Raw genomic sequence first — 23,314 nt, 5'->3', positions numbered from 1 at the left:
TCAAATGAAGAATAAATATCTTCGTCAACAGGCATACAGTTCCAAAATGCCCACAATAAGTTAAAATTTAGATACCTGTAGATGAGGTATGCATCAAATGAGTGAAAAGAGTAGCATCTTTTCACAGTCAGTTACTTTACTGGCACCTAATTTTTATGTAAGAAATGTACTATTCCCTGTTCCTCACCGCATAATGAAGTACAGCAAATACTCACGTGTTAAACGCTTGGAACACCAGTGGCATTGTTAACTTTTTGTGCTGCCTCCTTAGCCTGGTGAGCTTGCAATACAGCAACAGCTTCATCAACCTATGAAGAGGGATGAAAATTAATTTACAGGTATTCTGACTGTAAAACTTGTTATCACTCTTCAGCACAATAGTCTACTTTAACAGCAGAGCTCCTCTGTACACATTTACATTTTACATATTGTTTTGAATACTTTTGATAGTGCATATTTTATTTGCAAAGCAATAGAAATATACACAAAAATAAAGATGAAAAACACAGAAAGGAGAAAATACAGCTTGTAGCATTCCAACATAGCTGAAACTACATTCATGCAAAAAACAAACAAAAAAAAAAAAGATCGGTTAAGCCAAAAAATCTCAAGTACCGGGGCAATGTCAGTGTAGCAAAATGAAAATGTTACTTACACTGTAAGCATCTGCTCGTGGCATGTAGAGCTGTAGTTGCACATGCTGTGCATACTCATGTCATCTAACATCAGGCCGGATGTGTGTAAGTTGCTTCTCTTCGAAGTCTTTCGAGTCACAAGGTAGGGTGACTATTTTTGCTGGTAAAGCGCATGGTCAACAGCTTCATTGTTCTCCCAAATAGTGGTTGGGGAGGAATGTGAAGTGATGTATAGAGAAATGTCCAAAAAAAGAGGGATAAAGATAGAAAGGACACTGCAATTGCCTTAGGCAACCAGGGAGGAGGGTGTGTGTGTGTGAGAATCAAAAGCACTACAAGCCACTAACGATACTTACAGTGCAAGTAATATTTTCAGTTCAAGACGTGTGGCTGTAGATACACTGCAGGAAATTAGCCCTTGACATGGTGACCCCCCACTTTTTGCCTGGTAACGAAATGGTTACTTACCAGAAGGAGTAGTTTTGCAGCTTGAAGAGTTTTCTGGATTCACATTCTGTGCATTATCCCGCCATCTAGTGGTTGGGTCCACGATGGTCTTTTTTTCACTCTTTGGGGCATCGTTGACCACCATTTGGTGCTCAGTCCATCCCTTCTGTGACGTCAGATCGCCTCCCTGTAGTTTCTGTGCGTGGTAGCCATCTTTGGATTCTTTTTTCTCCCTTTCCCTTACTTGGCAAAATAGGGTATATCTTACATCTTGTTGTTTTTAGTTCTTTATTTAAGTGATCTTTTCCCACCTGTTTGCATTCAACCTCTGAGGGGAGGTGGGTGGTTCGCATCTGAATCCAGAAAACTCCTCAAGCTGCAAAACTACTCCTACTGGTAAGTAACCATTTCATTATACAGCATGAATCCTTTTCTGGATTCACATGATGTGCATTAGATTATGTAGCGCTTTCCCCCTCCTTGGGGTGGTTGTGGTAAGATGAGGAAGATTTTGCAAACAGGTGTTGAAGTACCTTTTGCCCCACTTGAGCTTTCTTAGTCATCTGTATATCCACACAGTAATGTTTGGTGAAGGTGTGTGGAGATGCTCATGTTGCTGCACATAGTGTCTTTTGGCACATTGGTCCTAGAGTGAGAGAAGGAATATGCTACTTACCAGTATGCATCTGTTCTTGGCATGTAGAGCTGCAGATCTACTCACTATGCATAGATCGCCATCTGGTGTTGGGTCCGGATGTTTGCACTTGTTTGTGTCCTGGAAAGTCTTTGGAAGTCACGAGGTATGGGACTCCTCCTTAGGATCATAGTGCGCATGGGAATCGGCTCCATCCTCCGATCGTTTTTCAAAAGCAGGGAAATGATGGAGCTTTGTAAGAAAACAGGAAGATGCACTTGTATACCGTATGTAAATAAGATAATACTGGAGCAGATAAAGGAAGCCGGTGAGGCGGGTGGGCGTGTGTAGATCTGCAGCTCTACATGCCAAGAAAAGATGCTTACTGGTAAGTAGCATATTCCGTTCGAGGCATAGGAGCTGCAGATTACACACTATGCATAGATTGTATAGCAGTCCCACTCCCTAGCGGCGGCCACCAGTATCTGCTGCAGTAGTCTGAAATAGGGTTTTGAGTACAGCTTGGCCCACACTGGCTTGTTGTTTTGATTGCACATCTACACAATAGTGTTTGGTGAACGTATGTGGTGTAGACCATGTAGCTGCTTTGCAGATGTCATCTAATGGAATGCTCCCTAAGAAGGCCATAGAAGCCCCTATTTTTCTTGTAGACTGGGCTTTAGGAGGAACAATTAAAGTGCGTTATACCTTGCGGTAGCAAATTTGTATGCATTTAACAATCTATCTGGCTATCCCGGACTTAGATATGGGATTGCCTTTGTGTGGTGGTGAGAAAAACGAAAAGTTGTTTGGTTTTTCGAAAAGGTTGTGTTCTTTCAATGTAATAGAGCAATGCCCTTTTAACATCTAAAGTATGAAGAGCTCTTTCTGCGACTGTGTGGTTGCGAGAAGAAAACGGGCAACTCCACAGATTGATTAAGGTGGAAGGGGGAAATTACTTTTGGGAGGAATTTAGGATTAGTGCGGAGAACCACTTTATTGTGATGCATTTGTAAGAATGGTTCCTGAATAGTTAGGGCTTGTAGCTCACTAACTCTTCTTAGAGAAGTTATGGCCACTAGGAAAGCAACCTTCCATGTTAAAAATTGTAGCTCACATTTATGTAGAGGTTCAAAAGGAGGTCCCATTAGTCGTGTGAGAACGATATTTAAATTCCACACAGGTGAGTGTGGAACTCTGGAAGGAATTATCCGTTTGAGTCCTTCCATAAAAGCTTTGATGGCGGGTACTATAAATAGTGATAAATGTTGTCCATTTTGTAGATATGCTGCTATAGCAGCAAGGTGCACCCGAATAGACTTACAGGCTAAGTTGCACCTTTGTAGGTGTAGTAGGTAGGTTATGATGTGTCGGATAGACACATCTAGAGGATTGATGGCATTGTTATGGCAATATATCACAAATAGTTTCTACGTGGCTGCATAGCAGGCTCTCGTGGTAGGGCGTCTAGCCTCCTTAATGACGTTCATACAGTCAGGAGGAAGGTTAAGGTAACCGAATTCTAAGACCTCAGGAGCCAGATCGCAAGGTTGAGCTGAGCTGGGTTTGGGTGTCTGATCTCTCCACGGTTCTGTTAAGAGGCGTGGTGAGAGGTGTAATCTTTGGTGCGGGACTACTGACATTTCCAGCAATGTGATGTACCACGGTTGTCTGGCCCAAGTCGGAGCAACTAGAATGAGAGTCAGTGAGTGTTGCTGTAGTTTGCGCATCACTAGTGGTATGAGTGGGAGAGGCGGAAAGGTGTATGCAAATCTGCATGACCAGTTCATCCATATCTCATTGCCTTAGGACAATGGGTGTGGGTATCTGGCGGCGAAGCTTGGGCATTTGGCATTTTCGTGGGTGGCGAAGAGGTCTATCTGTGGTTGCCCCCACATTTGAAAGTATGGTTGAAGAACTTGTGGATGGAGTTCCCACTCGTGGATCTGTTCATGACTTAACAGATCTGCCATGGTGTTTTGGAATCCTGGGACGTGTTGGGCTAGGAGAACTAGGTTGAGGTATAGCCCACCTCCATATGTTTTGTGCTAGCTGGGAGAGCTGCAGAGAGTGTGTCCCTCCCTGTTTTTGGATGTAGTACATGGCTGTCATGTTGTCTGTGTGGACAACGACAGCCTTGCCCGATATTCGTTTTTGAAATGCTTTTAAGGCTAGGAATATGGGCGGTAATTCTAGGTAATTGATGTGGAATAACTTCTGTTGAGGTGTACACCTGCCTTGCATGGTGTGATGTAATAGGTGAGCCCCCCCCCAGCCGGAGAGCGATGCATCCGCTGTTATGACAATTTGAGGAACTGGCTCTAGGAACGGTCGCCCTTTGGAAAGGTTTTTGGTGTTCTACCACTGCAGAGAGCGATGAGTGCGACCGTCTAACACCACCAGATCTGTTAGCTGACCTTGAGCCTGGTTCCATTGGCGTGCTAAGCACTCTTGTATGGGACGCATCTGGAGTCTGGCGTGAGGCACTATGAATATGCAAGAAGCCAACATCCCTATGAGCTGCATGAACACTCGAGCTTGGAGAGAGATGCGGCTGAAACTCGGGTAGGAGAGCGAGAATGCTTGCTATCCTTGCTGGACTGGGATAGGCTAGCGCTTTTGAGGCATTTATTGTGGCGCAGAGGTACTGATGTGTGTGAGAGGGTTGCAGATGAGAATTGGTGTGGTTTACTGTGAACCCCAGGTCGTGGAGTAACTGAATAGTCACGTGAATGTGATGAACACACTGGTTGTACGAGCTGGCTTTTATGAGCCAGTCGTCGAGGTATGGGAAGACGTTAATGTGTTTTCTCCTTAGATGGGCTGTGTAGGAAGGTGGAATCTGACTATATGTTTGCCCCCAACTTTTTGCCTGGTATTTGGATGGTTTTTGACTAGTCTGGCTGGGATCCTGCTATCCAGGACCACATCTGCTTCCTCCCTAAAACTGATGGGAGTACCCTAGGTACAACCCAATTGGATACTGAGGATACCCTGTCATCCCTTGTAGATGGTACCCTAGGTACCCAGGGCATGGGTCCCTCAGAGGTCTACGAGGGCTGCAGCACTTATTGTGTCACCATGGGACAGCCATACCAAATGACACCACCAGACCACTACTGTAGTCTGGGTAAGGTGGTGCTTGCACCCCCTTACAGGGATACAGGTACCCTGCATCCCACCTATGTACAACACATGTATTCTCATTGGTCAGCCCTCAAGCAGGCCTTGCTAATCCTACAAGGCAGGGTGCTGAGATATGTGTGAGGGGGGGACCCCTACTTGAGTAGGGCCCCTCTGCAACCCTCGTAAAAATCATTGCTGGGTTGTTTGTAGTGTGGCCATACCATTTACTCTTAACCGCATACAAGTATATCGCGATAGCATGATAATTTGAGAATGGCTACACAGAACCATATCGTGTTTGGTGTCAAACATGTAGGAATCATACCCCCAGTCCAGCCATGGGCATGAGGGCATGATTCCCCCCTGCTAGAGGGGAGATATGGGAAAAGCGGCAGAATTTAGACACCAATTTAAAAGTGCACACGTATCACAAAATGGATGCTACTCGCCACCCACACGACTGGCTGCCTGTTGCTGGGCAAAACACCAGCCTCAGCAGCTGGACAATAGGGATCCTGTTGCAGGGAGGTGCCAGCACCTTCCCAGACAGGCTATGTGGATTGGAACTGGGTGGGTGCACCATAGGATGCCTTTCAGAGTTGCACGTAGGCTGCTACAGCACCTACATTCTGCATACACCGCCTGGAACCGGTTCAGGGGCATCTTGCCCCTCGCCTAGGCAGGAAGCACACAAAGGGGAGAGGGTGTAGCCACCCTTTCCCGCCTCAACTCTCATTGGTGGGCTCTGATCTGGACCCTCCCCTAATCTCTTGGATAAAGGTGAATACTGTGTCCCCAGAGCCTCAGATTAATCTTGGACTTCACAGACCTGACCTTCGACGAGCTGCTGCCCAGCGGACTGAAGAAATCTCCCTTGGGGTAAATGAGTTAACCCCCTGCTTGGCAGGCACCTGAAACACTGCAAGTGACCCGGTTGGAGCTTCGCTGCTCCTGCGGACATAGACGACTCCTCTCACCCTTGAGGTGGGTTTCCTAGCATCCCAGAGGCCAGTGAGCGTGCCCAGCAAGTCTGAGCACCGTGGACCGCGTGGGTGCCGAGATCCCAAATACCCCAGGACACCGGCCACCTCTTGCCTAGCACACGACCCTAACCAGGGGGGGAAGTTGTGCTTTGGCCCAATATTGAGCCAACCTCTCAGCAGCAACTGTGCCAAAGATCAGCGCCCTAGCCCACTCCTATGGCCCGTGGGCACCCTTTAACGCACTCCAAATTGCTGCCTCCCACGGTCCCTTGTCTCTCGACTTGTGGGCCTTAGCAGAGGTCAATCTTTACTTTTAAGAGTTCCCCTGGTTGCTCCAGGCCTGCTCTACAGTCTCCTCGAAGGAGACCTCGCTCAGACCTCGGGGGTCTGCACCAGTAGCTGATTTGTTCATCTTGCGTGGGTTGCGGTTGCCAAGGCTTAGTGGATCCAATCCGGGCACTAACACCGCAGCGACCCTCATCCGTCGTGGGACAGTCGCCCTCCAGAAGCTGGCCTTCCTTGAAGCCTCCAGGAGCCCGTGGCTGCAGATCCAAGCTACACCTTTTTTCCACTTGAAGCACCCGACATTGGAGGGCTCTTTTCCTTGAGCTCCCTGGTCACTGTGCCGTGACCCAGACTCTGTCCCCTCTGCTTTCAGGTTCTCCTCTACAAGATCTACAACTTCATTCTTCACAACATCATAGACGCTTTTGGCTAGCAGCAGTTTTGTACATTTTCTAATTGAAAATCAGCCCGCGACCCGACATCGAAAACGACCTATGCAACCGGCTTCCCTGGGGCAGGTAACAGTGGTACCTCGGTACTCTCGTTTTCTAGTGGGCTCCTCAAAAGCTTAACTCTAAGTTTTTAACTTTGAACTCCTGCTAGAAGTGTCTTTAATCTTTTAAAATCAAACCGTAACATTCTCCAAAGGTTTTAATAGAGATCCCGATAGCAGCTATTACCACTGCACACGCCTCCCGTGGGTCCCCTTCCTCATCACCTGGGGTGGATTCTTAAGGGGCCAGCGATCCTAAATGCCCTAGGCATTGTCTGTAGAATTGTCGTGGTTCTTATACCACTTTAATATATGGTTTCGTCGCCCCCTGGGGCCCTGTGATTCCAGTGCTATTTATTGTATCTATAAATGCTTGTTTAAATTGTAACTTTACCTCTAGCCTCATAAAGAGACTTGTGGGATTCTGTTTAGAATAAATACATATATTTTATATATATACCTGTGTGGACTACTCTTTCATTTGGTCATTCAAGAGGTTATCTATGGTAAAACAATAAGCTTAACACTCCTTCAAGACTTAGCCTGAAGGCTGCTCTCCACAGCTACCACTAGGATAGCTTTCTTTAAAGGTTGTCTTTAACCCATCACCTTAAGTGTCGAATTGGACTGGTGCAAGGTGGCCACTATAACTAGTGACCAGCATATGCCAGGCCAACTTCTCACAGGCTGTGACTACTGCTAGGGCACTTTGTGAATACCCGTGGTGCTATTGTGACTCCAAAAGGGAGTACTTTGAATTGATAGTGCTGCCCGTCCACTACAAACCTGAGATATTTTCTGTGAGCAGCGTGTATGGAACTAGGCGTCTGAGATCGAAGGTGGCCAGGAAGTCTCCCTGTTAAAGTAGAGGGAGGACTTGCTGTAGTGTGACCATGTGGAAGTGGTCTGATTGTATGTACAAGTTTAGTGGCCTGAGGTCTATAATAGGTCTCAGAGAGCCATCCTTCTTTGGTATGAGAATACAGGGAGTAAACTCCTGTGTTTTGTTGGTGCATGGGATCTAGTTCTATTGCACTTGTTTGTAGTAAGGAAATTACCTCTTGTTTGAGGAGTGACAAATGTTCTGCTGACATTGGACGCTGTCTGGGTGGAATGTTTGGGGGGTGGGGGGTAGAGGTGAGTTCGAGACAGTAACCCGATTGCACTATTTGTTGCACACACCTGTCTGGTGACGTTGGTACAGACAGGAAGGGACTGCTGTAGTCTTCCCCCGACAGGAGTGGAATGGTCCGGGGGAAGCGGAAGGAAGTCATTGGGCAAGGGTGGAGGCAGAGCGGGTGTTAGTCTAGCCTCTGCCCTTGTTGTCTCTGTATCCTCCTCTGTGGTAACCTCTGGTGAAGGTGGATTGGGTGGGAGACTTGTAGGAAGTGGATGGGGTATCAGACTAGTATCCCCTGGAGTTGCCCCTGTAGGATGAGCGACGAAAAGAACATCTGGGAGCTTGCAATTGCAAGGCTCCCATTGATTTGGCTGTATCTGTGTCCTTTTTCATCTTCTCCAAGGACACATCAACATTAGGGCCAAAAAGGTGTTGTTGGTCGAATGGTTGATTGAACCTCAGGTTTAAACCCGGAAATGCATAGCCACGCGTGCCTGCGAAGGACGCTTGTGTTCACTGCTCTGGATGCGGTATCTGCTACATCAAGAGCACACTGGATAGAGGTGTTGGTGATAACTTTACCCTCTTGTATTAGGTCGTTGGCCTTATGTTTGTATTTGCCCGGGAGGTGTTGGAGTAGGGACTCTTAACTCATCATAGTGAGCCCTATTGTATCTAGCTAACAGGGCTTGAGTATTTGCGATGCGCCAAATATTAGCTGCCTGGGACGCTGTTCTTTTGCCAGAGGCGTCCAGGAGTTTAGACTCCTTGTCGGGCGGAGCGGCATCACCAGTTGTCTGCGAATTAGCCCTTTTCCTAGCATTTGAGACTACCATGGAGTCTAATGGAACAGGGCCCCTAATGTAAGCTGGGTCTGTAGGGGCAGCTTTGTATTTCTTCTCAATTCTAGGATTGATGATTCTTGTCCTGACAGGGTCTGTAAACACTTCTGTAGCGTGTTAAATCACCCCTTTGAGCATGGGTAAAGTGGATGTGGACCTTTGGGAGGTGTCGAAAGTGTCCATTAAAAAATCGTCTTTGACCGGTTTTGTATGTAGGTCGACCCCGTGGTACTGGGCAGCCCGGTGGATTAGCTGGTTAAACCCCATGGTATCTTCTGGTGGGGGAGGCCTAGAGGGGTAGATTTCCTCTTGTGGGATATTAGGGACATCAGGCGTATTGTAGTCATCCCAGGGGTCAGGGGATCCTGGTGGACTGGGGTCATTTAGAGGCATGTTGTTGTCACTGTCCCCTGTGTCATATGTGTCATCTACTGGTGTAGGGGATGGCGTAGGAGAACGAGGTTGGGGAGGTGGAGAAGGTACCCTAAGAGGTGATGTGGCTATATCCCTCTTTTTAGGTGGTGGAGCTGGTGCTGGCATGTCCAGTGGTCTTTTTCTGTAACAGTCAATTCATCGGTTTTAGGGTCTTTAAAGTTTTTTGTTGAGGGTCTGGTTGAAAAAGCTCTTCTGAAGAAGGTTGGGTGTTCGGTGTTGGCACAGAGGGCTTTTTCGGCGCTGGCTGCAGAGCAGTTTTGGGCTTCGAGCTATGCGATTTGTCAGTGTGTGTGCGCTTCTTCGGGGTCTATGCTTTTTTCGGCTCCAAAGAGTGAGAGTCCGCGCTCTTGGGGAGCGACTTCGTCGGCTCGAGTGTTTTTTCGGTCCCGGGGAGTCACTGGCTGGAGTCTTTGGTGCCAAGGGCTTCGGGGTGGAAGTAGCGGTCGGCCCTGAGGGGTGTGGCTTCTTTTTCGGTGCCAATGATTGGGTTTGGGCACCGGTGGCAGGCAGACTTGAGCCCGAGTCGCCGGAGGGCTTGGTAGGCTTCTTTGCTGGGCCCGAGGGCGGGGCATGGGAAGCAGGGTGTCGGTGTGCACCTGAGCGCGAAGGTGTGACCGAAACCTTTTTGGTTTTAGGGAGTGGGTCAGGGTCGATGTCTTCACTTACGACCCGTTGAGCTGGAGTCACTTCTTTGACGGAGTCATCGGCTTCGGACGCGCTGATGAGCTCTTCTTCGACCCACTCCTCTGGCACATAGACGCCCTCCTTGAAGATGTCGGGATCGAACTCGACGAGCGAGCCATTGTCCTTTGAGCTCGTCGATCTCGGTTGGTCTTCGAGCGGAAGGAGGCACAAGCAGGACAGACTTTGGCCTCGTGCTCAGGAGAGAGGCAGAGGTTACACACCTCATGCAGATCGGTGTGGGAAACTTCAACCCACATCGAGGACATTTTTTGAAAGGCGTCCTTTCCATGAGCCAGATGCTAAGCCTCGGGTCGGCCCGAAGGCCTTTTTCGATGACTGGAATCGAAGACTGGTAGAGATGCGCACAGATTAGGGTTCGCGTTCGAGACAATACCGTCGAAAGGGTGAAGGATTGCGCGTCGAAACAGGAATCGGTAACTGTTCCGAACTGGAGTGCGAGAAGCCCATCCGAACCCGATGGCGGAAAAAAACAATCTGAGGATGGAGCTGATGCCCATGCGCACTATGATCCTAAGGAGGAGTCGCATACCTCGTGACTTACAAAGACTTTCCAGGACAACAACAAGTGCAAACATCCGGACCCAACACCAGATGGCGATCTATGCATAGTGTGTAATCTGCAGCTCATATGCCTCGAACACAATGTTTCCCTTTAAGGAATTGCTTTGTCTCCTGTAGATAGTATAGTAAAGCCCTAATGTCCAGGGTATGAAGTCTTCTTTCTAGTCGTGTTCGTGGGTTTTGGATGAAGATCTGCGAGCTGTATGCTTTGGTTCATGAGGAATTTGCTAACTACCTTGGGTAGGAATTGAGGGTTTGTCCCTAAGATAACCTTGTCCTTGTGGATTTGCATGTATGGTTCCTCAATAGTTAATGCCTGTAGTTCAATTAGTCTCCGTAGAGATGTTATAGCTATTAAGAAGACAGTGTTTATAGTGTTGTATCTGAGTTCTGCTTTGCTCATAGGCTCAAACTGTTCTGTCATTAGTTGTGTTAGAACTGTGTTTAAGTTCCACATTGGGGCTGGAGCTTTTCTTGGGGGTGCAATCCTTTTGGACCCGTCCAGGAATCTTACGATGATGGGTGCTGTGACATGAATCTCCCCTGGTGTAGGCTACAATTGCTGTCCGGTGCATCTTGAGGCTTGAGAAGTTGATGTTACTGTCAAGCAAGTGTGTGAGATATACAAGCATGGTTTCCTGTGTAGAGATCACATTTAGGGTATTGTTTGCTGTACACCATATGGTTTACCGTTTGCACTGAGCTGCTTAGCATGGTCTTGTGGCATGTTTTCTTGCCTCCTTTAGTATTTCCGAGGTTCCTTGTGGTAAGTTCAGATGTCCGAACTCTATGTATTCAGATGCCAAGCTGCTAGGCTGAGTGTTGCTTGTTCTCGGTGAAAGATCTGACGCCCACCCTTGCATTGCGAGAAGGTCTTTGTCTGCCTTGAATTTGATCATCTGTCCCCTGGACAGCTCGACTAGGCTTGAATATCAGGTTTGTCTTGCTCATTGCAGGGTTAGGAGTATTAGATTTGTTCCTGGTTTTCCCCAGTACCCTTTGTAGTAGAGGAATTGGAGGAAAAGGGAATGCAAATGTTCCTGACCAGTTAAGTGACAGAGCATTCCCTTTTGATGGGTGGTGTTGAAACCTGGAGGAGAAGGATTGGCATTTTTTTTTCTCCATTGTTGCGAATAGGTCTAGCAAGAGGTTGAAGACCTGTTGCAGGCTCCTTTGCTTTATCTTCTATTTGTGTGATACGCTGTTTTGTCTGATGAGTTGATCTGCTTTAGTGTTGTCCTTCCTTGGCAGGTGAATTGCCTGTAGGCAGATTTTCTTTTAATAGGCCCATTTCCATATTTCCTGGGCTAGTTTGCCTTGGGTGAATGATTTTGTTCCTCCCTGCTTGAGGTAAAACTTTGTCATGGTATTGTCCTTCTGGATCAATACTGCCTTACCTCCTATGTGGCTTTGAAATGCCTTTAGTGCCAGGAGCATTGTCTTCATCTCCAGGCAGTTGATGTGCTTTATGGAGTCTGCTTCGTTCCATTGACCCCTACCCTCAGGTTTCCTGAATGTACTCCCCAACCCATTTGGGACGCATCTGTTGTGATGGTCACTAAGGGAGTTGGTGATTGGAAAGGTCTGCCTAGCGTTATGTTCTTTGATGCCCACCATTGTATCTCCTTCTGAAGCCTTTCTGTTACAACCACTAGATACTCCCAACTCCCTGTGGATTGTGACCAACTGTTGCCTAGCCACTCTTGTAGAGGGCACATGTGGAGACATGCATGGGGGATGAGAGGAATACATGATGCTATCATGCCCATGAGTTTCATGACCGTCAGAGAATGACCCTTCTGGTACAGGCATGTTTGTCTGATAGCCTGTATTCTCCTCTGGGTCGGGTATGCCCGTGCAACCTTTGGTGTTTAATCTTGCTCCTAGGAAGGTCTTTTCTTGTTCTGGGTTAGTTGATTACTTTTTGAGGCTTATTGAAAACACCATCTTTTAAGTGCCGGGATCACCTGGTGAATGTGTGTGTAACATCTTTGTTTTGAGTTTGCCTTCACCAGCCAGTCGTCTAGGTAGGGACAGACGTGGATTCCTTTCCTTCTTAGGGATGCCACTAACGCTGCTAGGCCCTTTGTGAAGACTCTTGGCGCTGATTTTATTCTGAAGGGCAAGACCTTGAATTGGTAGTGAGTGTTCTCATGGAAGAACCCGAGGTATTTCTTGTGAGCTTGATTCATGGGAATGTGCAGATAGGTGTCCTTTAGATCTATTGTTGCCCCTTTCTGTAGCTGTGGGATTACTTCCTGTAGTGTTGACATTTTGAAATGCTGTCTGCAAATTAATGTGCTTATGAATCTGAGGTCTAAGATAGGTTTTAGCGCGAGATCTTGCTTTGGTATCAAGAAGGTGAGTAGTTTCCTTTGTTGTGTTCCCTTCTTGGTACCATCTCTATTGCTTATTTTTGTAGGCGTTTTTTTATTTACTGTCTTAATTGTAAGAGTTCGGTCCTTGGAACTTCTTTCTTGGTGGGTTAGTTCTATACAATAGCAGTGGCGTACCACATTTAAAATCCAACTGTCTGTTGTGATGTTTTTCCACTGATGTAGGTGGTGCACTATTCTGCCTCCCACTGTCGTGTGGGGGTCTTTTATAGTGGGCAAGCCACTTTGAGTTCGCTCCTCCCCCTCTTGAGGGTTGACCCCCGGCTCGTCCTCTTCCACGAAAGGGCTGGCTTGGCGGAGTGTGGCAGAAGAGGGGTTGTACCCCACCCAAGGTAAGGGACCCATTGGTCCCTGCCTTTTACTTACCACTAACGCCCCTAAATTTAGTATTTAGGGGCACCCTGAACATTCCGTCCTCCGATTCCCGCAACCTAAGAAGAAAAAGGACGAAAGAAGACACCCAGCAGAGGAGACTGCAGAGAACAACTGACTTGGCCCCAGCCCTACCGGCCAGTCTGCAGTTTCCAGATATCCTGCGCCAAAAATCGTCCAGTCCTGCAGATAGCGACCTCCAGGACCCCTGGGAGGACTGACTGCCTTCAACAAAGACCGGATCTCCTGTGAACAGCTGCCCTGTTCAAAAGAAACTCCGAAAACAGACTGAGCCTGCTGAGAACAAAGAAACCAGACGCCTGGAACTATCACTGCACCCGTCGCCAACGGCCCGAGTTAGAGTGGCCCACTTGTCCCAGCGAGGTTCCCCAGTGCTCCAGAGTCCGAGTCCACCGTGGGTTGACCCCTTCAGGACTCCCCGACGTCGCCTGCAGCCTCTGCAGAGACCCCCCCCCAAACCGCGAGTGGCCCGGTAAGGTGACATCCGACCTCAAAAGACACCCCTGCATGCAGCCGCCCTGCGCCCTGGAGAAAAGAACCCGAGGTGCACCTACGTCCCCGAGCCCTCCATCTTACCTGCCCAGCTGTTGGTTCCTCCCGGACGTCTTCCTGGACCGAGCCTGCAGCTGAAAACCAGAATCGAAAATCTCCATTGAAATCAACAGGGCACCCGACCTCAAAACAGCACCCTGCACCCGGCTGCCCTAGCGCCGCTGAGGGTGCCCCTTTGGTGCCGACTTGGTCCCAACTTGCCCTGAGCTTAACCCTAGGAGCTTTGCTCCCTCAACCCCATGGCCTGCTTGCCAGCCGCCACCAACCGGAGCCCCCCTATCCTTCATAGGATAACATTGGGCCTCAACACTCTGCACCCGGCCACCCTACCGCCACTGGGGGTGTGTAAGAAAGTGGCTCTGAATATACTGTTCCCAAATAGGTACAGTGTGCACAGAGTCCCCAGAGGTTTGGCAGAGGCAAAGTTAGATATAACCTTGCTCTCTAAAGTGGTAGCTTGGTTGTGCAGTAAGGCAGTACCAGAGGACAGTGTAAAGCATTTATTGCACACACTCAGCCAGCAAATGGTCTCACACACTCAATAACTGAACTCTAGGCCAATGGTTTTGTATAAAAATATATAGTTTTATTTTAGAACCAATAGGTATCAAAATATACTTTCTCAGAATGAGATGGTTCAGATGAATACTTCCAATAGGCAATAGACTTTTGAATGCAATAGATACAGTTGCAATAGGCAACACAATTTCAAACAATGATACATTGAACTCAATGGGAATTTCTAGTTAAAAGCAATTGATTACTTTTTGGATTTCTTTTCTTACCACAGGACTGGATCCTAGATTCAGTCCTGGGACATCTCCTGTAAACAGTTGAGTAAAAACGTTTTGGTTACAGTTGTGATTTTTAAGGAATATTATTGTATTTTAAAAGTGGACACTTTTTTCACATAGAATCACAAATGTTATCCTATGGGAGGAAATTCATTTAGCAGGTAAGTAGGGTTATCGTTACTTTTTCTTACTCAGTGTGGGATCCTGGATCCAGCACTGGTGCATCTCCTGTAAACAGTTGAAAGAATGCGTTTTTGTTATACACGCAATTTTTAACTAATATTTGTAAAAACCAGGCAATGCTATCCTACGGAGGAAAATCAAGTTAGTGGTAAGTACGGTTGTGATTACTTTGCAGGGTCAGTGCTGGTCACCAAGATACAGCACTGGGATCTCTCCTGATAACTGGTGAGTAATTTCGTTTGTTATTCGTCTGATTTTAGATTTAATATTTTAAAGTTTCAAAACTCGACACTTAGAAGAATTTCCAAGTAAAACCAGTCAATGTTACCCTATGGAAGGAAGGAGTAGTTTCTTACCTGTAACTCCAGTTCTGTAGTAGGGGTATCTCTGTTATAGTCATAATCTATGAATAGTCCCGCCCATGTGCGGGGACCCCGGAGCAATCAAAATATCTCTTAAGGTGTCCTGCATTTGCAAACCTGCAAAGACACTTGAGACAGACAAAATAATACAGCCTAATACAACATGGCTGCACTGGCCAGCACTTCCTCTGAAGTGAACACAAAAGCCAAAATAAAGTTTTAAATGTCATTTTTATTCACATCTGACATGTACCTTTAATGTATCACAGTCCCTTCACCAAAATCCCTTTAAACAATAGAGGAAGGGGTGGACAGACAAGCCCTATAGGCTGTCATTATGTGTCTGCTAAAGGGATACCGTGCCTTTAAGGAACTCTCCAGAGACCCCCGGTATCCCAGGATGCACAGCCAAAGCAAGTTACTTTCAGTTCTTTTTGAAGGTGTATAACAACAGGCCTGATACTGTCAGTTTACTCCACCGGGGAGGAGGGAAGGGTCGCTTATGACTATAACAGAGATACCCCTACTACAGAAGGAGTAGTTTCTTTTCAGTTCTTTTTTCCGGCTCCTGCTAGCAGGACCCTGGAGCATTGAGCTCTCCCCTTTTCAAGGGTTTTTTGGAGATTTTGTCAATTTTTGTCACTTTTTTCAAGTGCTTAGTAGCTGGTACTGTCAACATGCCTGGCTTGTTCGACAAGTGCCCGGAATGTGGTAGAAAGAAGGCTAAAACTGATCCACACGAGGTGTGTATAGGTTGCCTTCCCCAGTCCCACGTGCCTGAAGGCTGTACCATCTGCCACTCGTTCTCAGCCAGGACCCTGAGGGAGAGACGGTCGACGTCGCCGCCGAAGAGGAGATAGACGTCGAGGCACAAGTCGCAGTCGAGGCACAGGTCGCCGTCGAGGAAGAGAGAGTCACCGGAATCGGTGTACTCGGTGTATACGCCTCCTCGGATGCCTCCGTCGCCGCCTCCTCTCCCACCTCCGCCGACTCCTCCTCCACCACCGCCACCGCCTCCTCCTCCACCTCCACCACCGCCTCCACAGCCGCAGACACTGCCTCCGCTGCCCCCACCTCGGTCGCTGCCACGCACTCCAGTGGGACCGCCGCCGGTTCCCCCGCGGTCGGTTTCCCTTCCGAGGTACCCGACTCCGCCGCAGGGGACCCCGAAGCCACGACGCCCGCGGTCGCCGGGACCGGCTAGACCGGCGGACAGGCCGAAGCCGAAGAGGTCGCGCTCCCGCTCTCACAGGAGGAGAAGGTCACGGAGCCGTGGACGGTCATCGTCGGACTCAGGACGACGCCGTAGGAGGTACAGGTCCAGGTCGCACACGCGCTCCTCGACCAGAGACCTTTCCCCGACGCTGTCGGACTCCCCGGGGACTAGGGTGTCTCCGGTGGACGACTTGGTCTCTTTCCAAGAGGTGCTGTTGAGAGGTGCTGCAAAGTTGGGTATCACGGTGACGGTTCCAACACCCACGACGTCCGTGATATTCGAGACGCTTCATAAGAAACATCTGTCTCGCCCTCTACTGCCTCTTGTACCAGGACTGGTGGAACCCGCGTTGGAGCTGTTCCTCACTCCCGCGATGACGAAGGCCGCTCCCTCCAGGCTCGTGAAAAAGTATAGGGCCCCGGAGTCGGATCCTACCTTTTTGAGAGTGGACCCGAAGCCGGATTCGGTCATCGTGACGGCGGCGAGGAAACAACATGCGACCGCCCCTTCGTCGACGGTCCCGCCTGACAAGGAAAGCCGCTGGCTGGACTCTGCGGGCAGGAAGGTATGTGGGACCGCCGCCACTACCATGAAGGCGGTGAGTGCAGGGGCTTTGTTGGGCCGTTACGACCGGGCCCTGTGGGAGTCCCTGCAGCAGTATGCGGACCTGCTGCCCCGGGACAAGAAGGAGGACTTCTTGGAGACAGTGCGCGAAGGCATGCTGGTTTCTAATCAGGTGATCGGCGCAGCGGCGGATGTCTCCTTGCTGGCCGCCCACGCCTACTGTCATGGCGTTCACCAGAGGCGGCATTCGTGGCTGCGCCGGACGTCCCTCAAGCCAGAGGCGCAGCAAAGAGTGGCCAACCTGCCCTTCTCGGGGGAAACCCTGTTCGGGAAACATGCGGACGATGAGATGGCCCGCATGAAGGCGGAGGCGGAAACCCTGACGGCCGTTGGGTTGGAGAAGGCCGAGAAGAAGAAGCGCCCGTTCCAGAGGCGGTTCGGGTCTTCGGGCAGAGGGCGTGGGCAGGGTTCGGGACAGCAGCAGCAACAACAGCAGCAGTTCCGCAAGCCCTTCCAGAAGCGCCAGAGGGGTAGAGGAGGCCAGCAGGCTACTACCACTACCAAGGGCCCGGCCTGGTCTCGGCCCTGAGCGGTTACTTCCCCCTCAACCGTTACCCACTCCAGTGGGGGGAAGCATTCAATTTTTTCCGGCAGAGTGGAGAAAAATTACTCAGGACAAGTGGGTGCTGAATATTGTTTGCAATGGATACAGTCTTCGGTTTATCAGCCCGCCTCCAGCGATTCCGCCGGTCAGCTCTCGATTCCAGCTGAGAGAACTCCAGGCGGAGGCAGACCTCTTGTTGAGAAAAAAGGCGGTAGAAGAGGTACCTCTATCTCAAAGGGGAAGAGGTCTGTACTCTCGGTTCTTCCTCGTTCGCAAGAAGGACAAGAACGAGTTTAGGCCCATTCTGGATTTGCGACAGGCAAACAAATGGATTCGCAGAGAGAAGTTTCGCATGCTATCGTTGCACCAGATTTACCCTCAGCTGCAACGGGGAGACTGGCTCTGTGCCATAGATCTACAGGATGCGTACTTCCATGTGCCCATAGCGAGGAAGCACAGGAAGTTCCTGCGATTCCAAGTCGGCGCCAATCACAATCAATACACAGTACTGCCATTCGGGCTAAAGTCTGCTCCCAGGACCTTCTCGAAGTGCATGGCGGTGGTGGCGGCACACCTGCGGAGGAACAAGGTGTTTGTCTACCCGTATCTGGACGATTGGCTGATCAAGGCTTCATCCTTCTCGGAAGCACAAGATCACTTCCGATGGACGTGCGCTCTCTTACACAAGCTGGGGTTACACGTCAACATGTCCAAATCGGTCACGACTCCGGTCCAGTGCATACAGTACCTGGGGGCCTCCATCGATACGCGGTCAGCAAGCGTGTCTCCTTCGGAGGAGAGACGGTTATCACTCCTTCGGAAGGCTCAGGACCTCAGGACTGCTCCATCGACGACAGTGAGGAAGGTGTCTTCTCTACTGGGATCGATGGCCTCCTGTATCTTCCTCACGCCTCACGCACGGCTACACATGAGACGACTGCAGGAGTGCTTGGAGGATCAGTGGGATCAGAGGACAGGCTCTTGGGACGACAAGATACGACTGTCGCTGCATGCTCTTCAGTCTCTGAAGTGTGGTGTTCGGCGGAAAACCTCCTCAAGGGGGTTCCCTTCCACAAGGACATTCCCACGACGAGGGTAGTGACGGATGCTTCTCTCCAGGGCTGGGGAGCGCATTCCGGGGACTTGCAGATTCAAGGAAAGTGGTCTCCTCTGGAATCGACGTACCACATCAATTTCCTGGAACTCAGATCTGTCTTCCTGGCACTGAAGGCCTTCCTTCCGTCCTTCCAGACCAACTCGCTGCTGATACAGACGGACAATACAACCACGATGTATTACCTCAACAAGCAGGGGGGGTCGAGATCGCGCACTCTGTCGCAGGCGATCTGGCGCTGGCTGCTGGCCCGAGGACTGACGATTACGGCCACGCATCTGCCAGGGGTGCAGAATGCTCAGGCGGACGCCTTGAGCAGGCTGATTCAGGAAAACCACGAATGGGTCATAAACGACGAAGTACTAGGAGAAGTCTTCGCAAGGTGGGGGACTCCAGACGTAGATCTGTTCGCCACCGCCGAAAACAGCAAATGCCGAGACTTAGCATCCAGGTACTACCAGCGGGGGATGCTGGGGAATGCGCTATGGATCGATTGGTCGAACAGCTTTCTGTACGCTTTTCCACCCATTCCCCTGATTCCGGCGGTGCTCATCAGGCTGTCCCAGTCCAGGGCGCGGATGATCCTGATCGCCCCGGAGTGGCCCAGGCAGTGGTGGTTCACGGACCTTCTTCACCGGTCTCTCCTTCCTCACATGTGGTTGCCGTGCAGGCCGGACCTTCTCACGAAGTTCGGGGGGCGGATGGTGCACCCCAACCTCTCGTCTTTGAGTTTGGCGGCATGGCTCCTGAAATAGTGCAATATGGCCATCTGAATCTACCAGACGATTGTATGGACATTCTGAAGGAGTCTAAGCGACCTTCCACTAGGACATCCTATGCTTACAAGTGGAAGAGGTTCTGTATCTGGTGTAAGTCCAAGGACTTTGATCCGACAACATGTAAGGAAGATGTCATCCTTCCATACCTTTTACATCTGGCGCAGTCTGGCCTTAATTTCCATTCCATTAAGGTTCATCTGGCTGCTTTGACTGCTTACAGAAATGCCCTTCACAGACTTCCTTCTTTCAGATCCCTGTGGTCAAGGATTTTTTGGAAGGCTTGAAGAAAGTGTTTCCTCCCGTCAGACTTCCCTCGCCTTCCTGGGACTTGAATGTGGTGCTGTCCAGACTGATGAAGGAGCCTTTTGAACCCATTCACAAGGCTTCATTGCAGCACCTATCCTGGAAGGCGGCGTTCCTAGTGGCCATTACATCGGCCCGCAGGGTGAGTGAACTTCAGGCATTATGTTGTCAAGAACCTTATACTGTATTTCATGCTGCTAAGGTTGTGATGCGTACTCACCCTAAATTTCTTCCTAAGGTTATCTCTGATTTTCATGTCAACCAGACCATAACTTTACCTACGTTCTTTCAGAATCCCTCTTCGCCAGCAGAAAGGTCTCTCCATTCCCTGGAGGTTCGGAGGGTGTTGAAATTTTATCTGGATAAGACCAAGGATATTCGTAGGTCTGACCAATTGTTTGTTAATTATGGCTCAGCCAGGACTGGTCTTGCGACCTCTAAGCAGTCCATTTCTCGGTGGATTGTGTCCTGCATACAATTGTGTTATCAAAAGGCTAATAAGACCTTAGGGGGTAAACCTAAGGCTCATTCCACCAGGGGCAAAGCTGCCACGACGGCTTTGCTGTGTAATGTTCCGATTGCGGAAATCTGCAAGGCAGCCACTTGGAAATCGGTCCATACCTTTGCTGCGCATTACTGTCTCGACACGGATGCCAGGGAAGATGCTCAGGTTGGGCAGGCTTCGCTGCGAAATTTGTTCGCACAGTAGTGGTAGTGTCTTGTGTGTTCTCCACCGCTTTTGTTGTGTGGGGATGGGCTTGCCATTCTATTCACTAGATTATGACTATACACAGAGATCGAAAAGTTTCTTACCTGTCGGTGTAGTTTTGCAGCTTGAAGATCTTTCTGGATTCACTATGCTGTGCATTATTCCGCGATCTTGTGGTTGGGTCCGGATTCGTAGTCTTTTCTTTGTTTTTTTTTTTTTTTTTTTGTAGCCCAGGTGGGCGTCGACGTCCACCATTTGGTGCACCTCCCGTGACGTCGTCGTGCTTCCTGCGGAAGTCCCACCTTTGGGGCGCCATCTTCGGGTTCTTTTTTCCCCATTTTGTTTTTTTTTTTTTTTTTTTACCCTAGGCGATTGATTAATCCTTTTGTCCATATTTCTGTACGTATCCACTTATTTGATCCTATCCATTTCACCCCCTCTTCCTCCAGCCTCATCTTCCTGGCGGAGGTGGGTGGGTTCGCTAGTGAATCCAGAAAGATCTTCAAGCTGCAAAACTACACCGACAGGTAAGAAACTTTTCGTTTTGCAGCGTGAATCTTTCTGGATTCACTATGCTGTGCATAGACTTTGTAGCGGTTTTCCTATTTTTGTGGTGGCTGGGTGGAAGATGATCGCTGGTCGTTGAAAATGTGTTGTAGCACCTTCTGTCCGACCTGTGCTTCCTTATTCATTTGAATGTCCACGCAGTAGTGCTTTGTGAACGTGTGCACAGATGCCCAAGTTGCTGCGAGACAAATGTCTTGGATGGGCGTGTTTGCCAGGAAGGCAACTGTGGCCCCCTTCTTCCTTGTGGAGTGAGCTTGGGGCCCCTCCGTTAGCTCCTGTCCAGCCTGTTTGTGACAGAATTGAATAGTGAGGGCAATCCACCTAGCGATGGTGCCCTTGGTCACTGGTCTACCCATGAAGCTAGTAGCAAAGGACACAAACAGCTGCTTCCTGAGTTCCTTGGTTCTTTCAATGTAGTGCATCACCGCTCTTCTGGCATCGAGGGTGTGCAGGGCCTTTTCTGCGTTTGTAGTCGGGTTTTGGAAGAAACTCGGTATCTGGATACTCTGATTCATGTGGAACGCCGACACTACCTTGGGCATGAAGTGTGGGTCCGTCCTCAGGACTACCCTGTCCTTGTGAATTTGAATGTAGGGCTCCTGTAGCGTTAGTGCTTGAAGCTCGCTCACCCTGCGTAGTGAGGTTATGGCCACTAGAAAGGCAGTTTTCATCGTCAACATTTGTAGATTGGCCTTGTGAATGGGTTCAAACGGCGCCTTCATGAGCTCCGTCAGAACCACGTTTAAATTCCATGCCGGCGGCGGCAACCTTTTCGGGGGTGCCATTCTTTTGGCTCCCTCCATGAATCTCTTCACCACCTGCGAGCTGAAGAAACTTCCACCCTTCTCACCTCTGGTGTAGGCAACGATCGCTGCTAGGTGCACCCTTAGGGAGCTCGAGCAGAGGTTACTCTTTAGAAGGTGTGTGAGGTACCTCAGCACAGTTGAGTCTCTTGTCATTCTGTTTTGCAGGCCCTTTTTCCTGCACCACACCGTGAATCTCTTCCACTTTGCGCTGTAGCACTTTCTTGTAGTAGGTTTCCTTGCCTCCCGTAGCACTCGCATAGTGCTCTGAGGTAATCTTAGGTGTGCGAACTCTAGGTCTTCAGGAGCCATGCTGCTAGGTTGAGGGTCTCTGGCTCTGGGTGCAGGACCTCCCCGTTTTGCATTGAGAGCAGGTCTTTTCTCCTCTCGAACCTGTACGGATTGCCTTGCGCCATTTCTTGAATCTGTGAGAACCATGTCTGCCTCGCCCACTGTGGGGCCACCAGGATCAGAGTCATGTTGCTGGTTCTGCACTTGTCGAGCACTCTGTGCAACAGGGGTATCGGTGGAAAGGCGTAGGCAAATGTCCTCCACCAGCTTATCCATAGGGCATTTCCCTTGGATTGCTGATCTGGTTGCCTGGACGCGAAGCTTTGGCATTTTGCATTGTGGCGTGTTGCAAATAGGTCTATTGTGGGAGTCCCCCATCTCCGGAAGATTTTTTCCGTTTCCTGGCCATTGAGCTCCCACTCGTGCGATGCTGACGTCTGCCTGCTCAGCCAGTCTGCCTCCACATTGTCCTTCCCTGGTAGGTGAATTGCCAGTAGATCTATCTTGAGAGGTATGGCCCATCTCCAAATCTCCTGAGCTAGGGATGAGAGGGGAAACGACTGTGTCCCCCCTTGTTTGTTGATGTAGAACATCGCCGTGGTGTTGTCTGTCTGTACCAACACCCTCTGGCCGCACAGGTGTCTCTGGAATGCCTTCAGGGCTAGCAGTATCGTTTTCAACTCGAGGTAGTTGATGTGGCGGACCGCGTCTGCTGGAGCCCATAGACCCCTCACTCTGAGGTTGTCCATGTGCGCTCCCCATCCCTTCTGCGATGCGTCCGTGGTAATGGTCACTGTTGGGCTTGGTGGTGTCAGGCTTCTCCCCGTTATGTTGTCTCTGTTCCACCAAGTTATCTCCTCCTGCACTGCGTGCGTAACAACCACTAGATCCTCCCAACTTCCGTTTGCTTGTGACCATTGCTGTTGCAGCCATTCCTGGAATGGTCTCATGTGCAGGCGTACATTCGGCACCAGCTGGATACAGGACGCCATCATCCCCATCATCTTGCTCACCGCCCTCACTGTCAGAGCTCGTCCCTTCTGGTAGAGCTGCGTCTCCTTCAGTAGGGCATCTGTCCTCCTGTCGCTGGGCACTACTGTACTGTTGAGGGAGTTGATCTTTGCCCCCAGGAAAATCTTTACCTGTTCCGGTTCCAGCGATGATTTTCCCCAGTGGATGGAAAATCCCAGATTTGTGAGGGTGTCTGTTACGCGTTTTGCGTGCCTCTCGCACTTCTCGCGTGAGTTTGCCTTGACCAGCCAGTCGTCCAAGTATGGGTATACGTGTATGCCCTGCTTTCGTAGGTGTGCCGCTACCGCCGACAGGCATTTTGTAAAGACCCTTGGCGCTTATTTTAATCCGAAGGCCAGGGTTGTGAACTGGTAGTGTTCCTGTTCGATGTTGAATCTTAGAAGGCC

General features: G+C 49.6%; 1 protein-coding gene across 2 annotated transcripts in view; it reads right to left on the bottom strand.

The window, feature by feature from the left end:
- Positions 1 to 215: 215 nt before the first annotated feature.
- The window catches only part of PABPC1 (poly(A) binding protein cytoplasmic 1), a 541,973-nt gene continuing 518,874 nt past the window's right edge, over positions 216 to 23,314 (bottom strand). For both annotated transcript variants that reach the window (XM_085605165.1, XM_085605166.1), the window contains exon 15: positions 216 to 308. In XM_085605165.1, coding sequence (XP_085461291.1) covers positions 219 to 308 — 90 coding nt within the window. In that variant the 3' untranslated portion in view covers positions 216 to 218. The remainder of the gene's footprint in view (positions 309 to 23,314) is intronic.

The sequence above is a fragment of the Triturus cristatus genome, chromosome 5_1, assembly GCF_964204655.1.
Source record: "Triturus cristatus chromosome 5_1, aTriCri1.1, whole genome shotgun sequence".
Taxonomy (NCBI): domain Eukaryota; kingdom Metazoa; phylum Chordata; class Amphibia; order Caudata; family Salamandridae; genus Triturus; species Triturus cristatus.
This window is presented reverse-complemented; position numbering and strand designations above follow the sequence as displayed.